Genomic DNA, 8721 nt, shown 5'->3' with positions numbered 1-8721 from the left:
TTATTTCTATAAAATAACATTAACTGTGTAAATATATCATAAAGAAATCGAAACTAACAATTAATTTTATTAATAATGATTATAAAATATAGCTGAGGCTATCAAAACCAAAATAGTTTTTTATAATTAATTTTTTCTGAAAACCCATGAACCAAAAGAGATATAACAAAAAAAAAAAGTCAATGATCAAAAGAAGAAGAGAAAAAAAAAAAAAAATCCTACGTCCTCAAATTTACACTTTACAGACGGCCGACGACATGTCGTTTATATTGGAATTTGGAAGCGAAATCTGTGGAAAAATAACGAGGGTCGACTAAATTCATAAATTCCAACAGCAGAGACGTCTCCATCAATCTCAGATTCTTCACTGTTCGATCCCTGAAAAAATCAACAGAGAGCTTCCATTGAAATTGCCGGCAAGGGATGATTGGAATTTCAAAGCCTTTCGCCGAAGCACAATTCAGTTGAATCCAATTGTGATGTGGGCGCTTCGGACTCCCCAATCTACCCCATACCCACCCTCGTCTCGCCGCCATTGCTCGGCTCATTCCACTTCAAGACCCTCCGTCTGCTCCCTCGCCTTAAACCCCTCAATCGCCGCAAACCCAAATAAGAACCAACTAATTCAATCTCTCTGCAAGCAGGGCAATCTCAAACAAGCCCTTTTGCTCCTCTCCCACGAGTCCAATCCTACCCAACAGACGTGTGAGCTTTTAATCCTCTCCGCCGCTCGCCGGAACTCTCTCTCCGACGGTCTCGACGTGCATCGACACCTCGTCGATGGGGGTTTTGACCAGGACCCGTTCCTTGCCACCAAGCTTATCAATATGTTTTCGGAATTGGACTCTGTAGACGATGCACGCAAGGTGTTTGACAAAACGCGTAACAGAACTATATATGTCTGGAATGCGCTGTTTAGAGCTCTTGCGTTGGCGGGTCATGGAAAAGAGGTGCTGGAATTGTATGCCCGGATGAATATGACGGGAGTTCCTTCTGATAGGTTTACTTATACTTATTTGCTCAAAGCTTGTGTTGCTTCCGAGTGTTTGGTTTCACTTCTTCGGAAGGGTAAGGAGATTCATGCGCATATTTTGAGACATGGGTATGAAGCTCATGTTCATGTAATGACTACTCTGGTGGATATGTACGCAAGGTTTGGGTGTGTTTCTTATGCCAGTGCCGTGTTTGATGAAATGCCTGTGAGAAATGTGGTTTCTTGGAGTGCTATTATTGCGTGCTATGCAAAGAATGGGAAGCCCTACGAAGCCTTGGAGCTCTTTTGTGAGATGATGCTCAACACCCATGACTCGGTACCGAATTCCGTGACAATGGTCAGTGTACTCCAAGCTTGTGCGGCTCTTGCTGCTCTGGAGCAAGGAAAGCTTATACATGGTTACATTCTTAGGAGGGGTCTTGATTCAATCTTGCCAGTTATAAGTGCTCTTGTGACCATGTATGCAAGATGTGGCAAGCTTGAGTTGGGTCAACTAGTTTTTGACCGTATGCATAAGAGAGATGTTGTCTTATGGAATTCCTTGATTTCAGGTTATGGTGTTCATGGATATGGAAGGAAAGCAATTGAAATTTTCGAAGAGATGATCGATCATGGATTCTCACCTAGTTACATATCATTTGTGAGTGTTTTGGGTGCTTGCAGCCATGCTGGGCTTGTTGAAGAGGGGAAGGAGTTGTTTGAATCCATGGTTAAAGAACATGGAATACATCCTAGTGTGGAGCACTATGCTTGTATGGTTGATCTTCTTGGGCGTGCTAACCGGTTGGATGAAGCAGCCAAGATTGTAGAAGATATGCGGCTCGAACCAGGACCAAAAGTATGGGGTTCTCTTCTAGGTGCCTGTAGGATTCATTGTCATGTTGAGCTTGCTGAAAGAGCAAGCAAAAGGCTTTTCGAGCTTGAGCCTACAAATGCTGGGAATTATGTACTTCTAGCTGATATTTATGCAGAAGCTGAAATGTGGGACAAGGTAAAGAGAGTGAAAAAGCTTCTCGATTCTCGGGAACTACAAAAGGTCCCCGGTAGAAGTTGGATCGAAGTACGAAGGAAGATCTATTCATTTACATCTGTTGATGAGTTTAACCCACAGGTAGAGCAGCTCCATGCCCTGTTAGTGAACTTATCAAAGGAGATGAAGCAAAGAGGATATATACCACAAACCAAAGTGGTGCTTTATGACCTTGATGAGGAAGAAAAAGAAAGGATTGTGTTGGGTCATAGCGAAAAGCTCGCGGTTGCTTTCGGACTCATCAACACGAGCAAAGGGGACACCATAAGGATAACAAAGAACTTGAGGCTATGTGAAGACTGCCATTCTGTCACAAAATTCATTTCCAAGTTTGCCGATCGAGAGATTATGGTTCGAGATGTGAATCGCTTCCACCATTTTAAGGATGGAGTTTGCTCATGTGGAGATTATTGGTAGTATATATGCAAATCCTTTGTCTCTCTCTCTTTTTTCCCCTCATAATAACAGCCAACAGGTGATGCAACAGTTCTATTGGTCAGCTACATAGTTCAACACTTCACTTCATACACCTTGAAACTTGATTTCTTCAGGCATGTATAATTTAATTGAGATGTCTTTTAGAAAATGGAAAAGAAGATGCATTTCTTGATATCAAATTGAATTGCGCTGCTAATATCCTTGTGCCATTTACTCCAACTCCATCAAGGATTAGGGTTAATCTTGTTATTCTTGCTTGAGATTTGTTGATGTTTATCTTTTAGTTGCTAGTTGAACTTGGTTGTTAATTGATTTTGGATGTTGGATTATTTTGTTTATTTTTTAGATCCTGTTCCACAATTATTTTGTTGTTTTCTGTTTTTGAAAAAATTAAGTTTATAAACGCTACTTTCACTAATGATTTCTTTGTTTTGCTATCTACTTTCATACAAAATAGTTTCAAAATCTAAGCTAAATTTCAAAAACTAAAAAAAGAGTAGTTCCAAAAACTTTTTTTTGTTTTGAAAGCTGGCTACGAGCTCAGATTGTTAGTGTGCAAGGAAAAACCGACCAAGTCGATTTAAATTGACTAAACCGATGACTGTAATTGGTTGGTGTCAACTTCAGCTTACCAAATTGAGTAAAAAAACTTGGTTGGTTTCTGGGAAAATTACAGTGGACAATTTTGTTAATCAATAACTGGTAGAAATTAATTGGTTAGTGTTTCATTTGCTTCTGCGATGACTTTTCCAACTATTCTAACGTTTCCCTCAAACGAAATAGGGAAGGAATCATGTTGAATTTGTTCCTCACCGACAATATATATAACTTTTGACAAAGGCTTGGTTAGTCCGTCTGCCAATTGATCAACGGGAGAACATACCATACATCACGTTCTTGCAAATAACTTTGTCTCGAACAAAATGTACATCAAATTCTACATGTTTTGTTCTTGAGTGGAACCCTGAATTTGCAACTAGGAATAGAGTACTCGTATTATCACACCAAATAATAGGAGTGGCTTTTGGGCAACATTATACTTCTCTGTAATGTTTGCAACCAACTGATGTCTGCAATTGTATCCGCTAGAGACCCAAACTCAAATTCAGTGCTACTCCTTGCAACGAGGTGTTACTTCTTGGTCAAGAAACACACGATGAACAAGCAAAGAGAGACAACCCAGTAGATTTAGGAATAAACTTTAAAGGTATCTAGGACAAGCTTGCCGCCGTTTCAGCCCACATTGAGGATGAGGATGTCATAATTCATAGTATCTGTTGATGCAAAAATCTGTCAAGCCACGGAAGACGACCAGGTAGGTCGGTTGGCTACACTTAGAGCGAATCCGGGGGTACCTGCAAGGAGGTAGACCACTCTGACCCCAAGTCAGTAGGAATCCGAGTTTAATAGATCAACTTCAGACAAATTTCATACCTGGACTCGTGATGTGGTGGTGTATTTATAGCAGTCGATGGGGCAGATATATGTCACATTAGGACATTTCCCTGCTCACGTCGAGCTCCTTTGACCAACCTTTGGTCTATGCTTCGGACCGATCCTTCCCTTGCTCCCGGCGAATGAACCCTCTCAGCTTCTGGTTCGATTTCCAAGTACTTGGTGGAGACCTGTTAGGTCGGCCTCCCTCGGGTTCCTCGAACAGGTCAGTCAGGAACAGTTGTACCCCCAACATTGGCCCCCTCTCAGGTCGGGTGACGGGCGACTCACATAAGAGACGTTGCAGGGGTGTCGGCCGAGCTGTTCCTGCCCTTGCTCCAGATTGATCGTGGGTGACGTGGGCCAATCAGCCGCCTCAACAGGGGCATGTAATAGTCGCCTGAGGGTTTCATGTCGGGCATGACCTTCGAGGTGCTCTTCAGCACTTAACCGTCGCCCCGGTGCACGATCTTCGATTGAGCGGTCGACAGGTGTAGGGTGGAGATCGCACTTTGCCGCTTATATATAAACCTAAGGGCCTCCCTCTCATTTTACGCTTTCAAGATACCTTTATGCTCTTGCGTCGAGGTTAGTAACTCGTCCTTTGTCTTTTTCTCTTAGTAAATTTGTAGATCTTAGTCATGTCGGGTAGAGATAGCAGTAGTTATATGTCGGGGCCTAGGAGCTCAGAGGAGAGTTTCGGGTCACCCTTAGAGGGCTTCCCTCCCGCAGCGTCTTCGAGCGATAGGTCGTTCTCCGCCGAATCCTCAAACAGTAGGTCATCTTCCTATGCGGGCGGGGACGAGGTGCCCCCTTGCCTAGTGATCCAGCCCTACGTTCCCCCCTAGGACCCCAGAAAAGCTAGAGGGTAGACCCACCGACCTGGTTGATGGTTGTCTAGCTTAGTTCATGGCTAGGTACGACATCCCCGAGTCTATAGGGATGAGGTTCCCTAGGATAAGCGAGATGGTAGATAATCCTCTTGAGGGGCACGTCGCCTTCTATGAAAAAATGTTCGAGTTCGGAGTTAGTCTTCCCTTCATCCCTCTGCGCAGGAATTCTTGGCCAAGGTCAACACCGCGTTTACGTAGCTCGCGTCTAATGGTTGGGGCATCCTACTATGCTGTTGGATGCTCTGGTGGGGGCTCGAAGTAGATACTGTAGGCGTAGACTACCTCACCCTGAGCCAGTTCTTGTCCTTTTACACCATCAAGAACCTCCCCAAGAAGCCAGGGTGGTTCTACTTGACTGCTCGGTAGGGTGTTGGGAAATTAGTCAGGGAACAGTCCTCCATCAAGCATTCGAAGGAGGATTGGTTTTATGTGTATGGCAAGTGGTTGGCTAAGGGTCATGAGGGCGAGCTGAGCTGGCGGGTCCCTCGCCATTTCAACAACTTAGGTAACGCCCCTCTTCTTTGGTCGTCAACGGTCCTCCGATTTTCCTCAATCTAACTTGTTCTTTTCATTTGAAGTCCTTCCCAAGCCTGTCCCCCGACCTGATGAGCTCACCTACAAGTATCTGGAAAGGATCCCAAGATTTGTCGGGCAGCTCGACACTATCTAACCCTGCTCGTGGATGACAACTTGTACGACTGCAACTTGCACATCTTCAAGGGAGTTGCACCGGAGGTCACGCTAGAGGAAGCTGCATCAGAGGAGGTCGGGCCAGAGAAAGCTGCACCAGACCCTCGCACATCGAGCCCCTCCAAATCGCTGCCGCCCCTTCTTTCTCCCATCAACTCCGAAGGTGCGTCGTCCTCTTACTTTTCTTTATCCACTTTTGATGTCGGGGCTGACTGTGTAGCTGCACCGCAGATATGCTACCTGCCTTGCTTCTCGGTAGAAAGAGGAGGGCTGCTAAGCTCGGTAGCAGCTCTACGCCCATAGAGGTCCCTGACAAAGAGGTTCAAATGGGGTCTGTCCCTACTACTCCACGCTCCGACCTTATCGAGGCAGCGCCTCTCCAGATGATCCATACGTCGCCATCTATTGAGAAGAAGAAGAAGAAGACTCACAAGGGGGTCAGCCCAAGCCAGCGGGTGGCGGAGGAAGTCGAGAAGGTCGGTCCGTTGGTAACGGTCGACTCCGACGGGCTAGCCGTAGCCAAGAAGATGGGGGAGGTGAAGGACTTCGACCTCCAACTAGGACCTACCCTACTTCTGGAAACGTCAACGCCCTGATGCGTAGGATCGGATGCACGAGCTCAAATCGAGCTCTAGGACGTGCTAGCTCTCCTCTTGGGACTGCGGGAGAGACCCTCCAGCTCACTGTGGACCACGCCACCGAGGTATTCTCTTGTGCTCTGCTCTTTCGTATTTGTATTTTGGTCATGTGACTCTGCTTTCTCATGCATGCACATCTTTAGGCACATGCCCTTATGTGCAAATCGGTGGCCTTCGTGGCTGCCGAGCTCCTAGGATGCCAAAGCCAAGCTCCTCAATGTGACCAAGAAGGTGCTGACTATGGAAACCAGCAACGAGGAGCTGAAGCAGGAAGTGGGCTCCATCCGAGCCCAGCTGGAAAGTGCGACTTCTGAGGTCGGGTCATTTAAGTTGGAGGTTGAGGGCCTTAAAGTTGAAGTTGAGGGGCTGCGGCGAGCTGAGGTTGCGATGGCCGCGAACCTGAAGAGCGAGGCCTTCTTAGACACCAAATTCCAGCAGCTGTCAAGCTACGTGGATTACAGCAAGAGCTTAGCGGATGACGGCTTCAAATTTGCCCTTGCCTTATTGGAGAAGAACCATGGGGGAATGGACCTGGTCCCCCTGAAGTGTGCTTACGTCAAATCCTTGATGATCTCTCCCGATGGCACCGTGGCCTCTGAAGAAGTCATCCAAACTGGGATGAAAAAGCTAGACGAGCTGGTCCTTGTTGCCCTTTGGATGACGATCCTATAGCCAAGGTTGCCTAGTCTAACCTTCTTGACAAATGATTCCCTCTCCTGTTTTTCCCATTTCTGTCAACTTTTTATCACTTATGTATTAAGGTCCGAGGCTTTCTCCTCGGTAGTTCGGAATAAAAACTTTGACGCTTTCATTTTTTAGCTCGCTCTATTTCGTTTTTTTTTGTTTATGTTTGTTTTTTGGTAGCTCGTGCTTTTACACTTTGTATTTTAGGCCCCCATTTAAATGTAGCTCGATTTATGTAAAGAAAAGAGTTACATTTAAATTCATTTCCGAGTACATAATGTCCCTAAATAGCTCGTTCAGTAATACTTAGCGATAGTAAATGTGAAAGTGTTGTGCATTCATTGAGTGGGCGAGCTGTTTCCCTTTTAGGTCGGTCAGGGTGTAGGCCCCAGGTCACTTTTCGAACTTCACTTGAAATGGGCCTTCCCAAGTCGGTTTTAAGGCTCCACCCTTCTGGAGGATCTTGCGTAGGACGAGGTAATCAGGTAATCAGGTCAGAAGTGACGTGGCTTTACTCTCGCGTCATAATGTCGCTTCATTTGCCTCTGGTATTCGACCAACTCGAGCTGTGAGGTCTCCCTCTCTTCGAGGAGGTCGAGGTTTAAGCGGAACTCCTCATTGTTTGTTAGCGTGTCAAGTACCTCGGTTCGAGCTGTTGGTAGACCAATCTCGATTGGCACCATGACCTTCGAGCCAAAAGTTAGGGCGAACGAGGTTTCTCTAGTAGAGTTTTGCATGGTCGTCCTGTAGGACCATAATACCTCGGGTTGCTCCTCGGCCCATCAGCCCTTGCGGTCCTCTACCCTTAGCTTCAGGTCGTGCTTAATGATTTTATTGATGGCTTCCACTTGGCCGTTGGCCTGCGGGTGAGCTGGGGAAGAGCTGAAATGCTTTATCCTAAGCTGTGCGCAGAAACCATTGAACTTGTAGTTGTCAAACTGTTTTTCGTTGTCTGATATGATGGCATGGGATATGCCGAACATGCAGATGAGGTTTGTCCATACGAAGTTTATGATTTTTGCCTCGATTATTGTTGCTAATGGTTTGGCCTCCGCTCATTTGGTGAAGTAGTCGACAACCACCACATCGAACTTTGTCTGGCCTTTTCCAAGTGGAGGGGTCTGATGAGGTCGATCCCCCACTGGGCGAACGACCATGGGTTAGAGATCAGCGTGAGGAGCTCGGGCGGCTGGTTTATTGCTGTAACAAACCTTTGGCACTGATCGCATCTGCGAGCGAACTCTATGGCGTCTTTCCCCATGGTATGCCAGTAGTAGCCCTGTCTGACCAGTTTTGCGACCAGAGATTGGCCCCCTACGTGATTGCCACATACCCCCTCATGGATCTCTCTTAAGGCGTAGTCTGCCTCTTCCGGAGCTAAGCATCTCAGCAATGGAAGAGAGAAGCCCGCTTGTACAGCATGTCGTCTTGGACGACATACCCTACTGCCTTGTGCCGTACTTTCTTGAGGTAAGCTTGCTCTGGTAGGTTTTCACCTCTGTGGAAGGCTTTTATGGGATCCATCCAAGTCGATGTCGTTACCTCTATGCTCATCGCCTCCGATTCCTGGATAGAGGGTACCTCTATAATTTCAACCAGAACCGACCTGGGAGCTCGGTCGCGTAGGAGGATGCCAGCTTCGCCAGGGCGTCTGCGTTGGCATTCTCACCCCGGGGTACGCAGTCAATGGTGTACTCCTACAGCTGAGCTAGCAGCTCGTGCACCTTGTGTAGGTATTTCTCCATTCTGTTGTCCTTAGCTTAGTACTCTTCGGTGACTTGATTGACTACGAACTGTGAACCGCTCCTTATGTCTAAGAGTGTGGCCTCCATGGCTTCAACCATGCGTAGTCCTGCTACCCACGCTTCGTACTTTGCTTCGTTATTCGAGGCTAGGAAGTTGAACCTTACCGTGTACTCG

At 46.4% G+C, this 8721-nt stretch overlaps 1 protein-coding gene across 1 annotated transcript; it reads left to right on the top strand.

The window, feature by feature from the left end:
- The first annotated feature begins 288 nt into the window (after positions 1 to 288).
- Positions 289 to 2658, top strand: CRR2 (Tetratricopeptide repeat (TPR)-like superfamily protein). The gene has a single exon (XM_022286206.2). It carries the CDS (start codon positions 480 to 482, stop codon positions 2439 to 2441), a length of 1962 nt encoding a protein of 653 aa, XP_022141898.1. The 5' UTR covers positions 289 to 479; the 3' UTR covers positions 2442 to 2658.
- The last annotated feature ends 6063 nt before the right edge of the window (positions 2659 to 8721 follow it).

This window comes from Momordica charantia (assembly GCF_013281855.1).
Source record: "Momordica charantia cultivar OHB3-1 chromosome 3 unlocalized genomic scaffold, Mcharantia_2.0 BLBB01000003.1, whole genome shotgun sequence".
NCBI lineage: Eukaryota > Viridiplantae > Streptophyta > Magnoliopsida > Cucurbitales > Cucurbitaceae > Momordica > Momordica charantia.
The sequence above is the reverse complement of the archived record's forward strand: the minus strand, read 5'-3'. Positions and strand labels throughout refer to the sequence as shown.

Bases quoted from the DNA above. Each gene is read 5' to 3' on its own strand.
- CRR2 (XM_022286206.2), top strand. From the start codon at position 480: ATGTGGGCGCTTCGGACTCCCCAATCTACCCCATACCCACCCTCGTCT.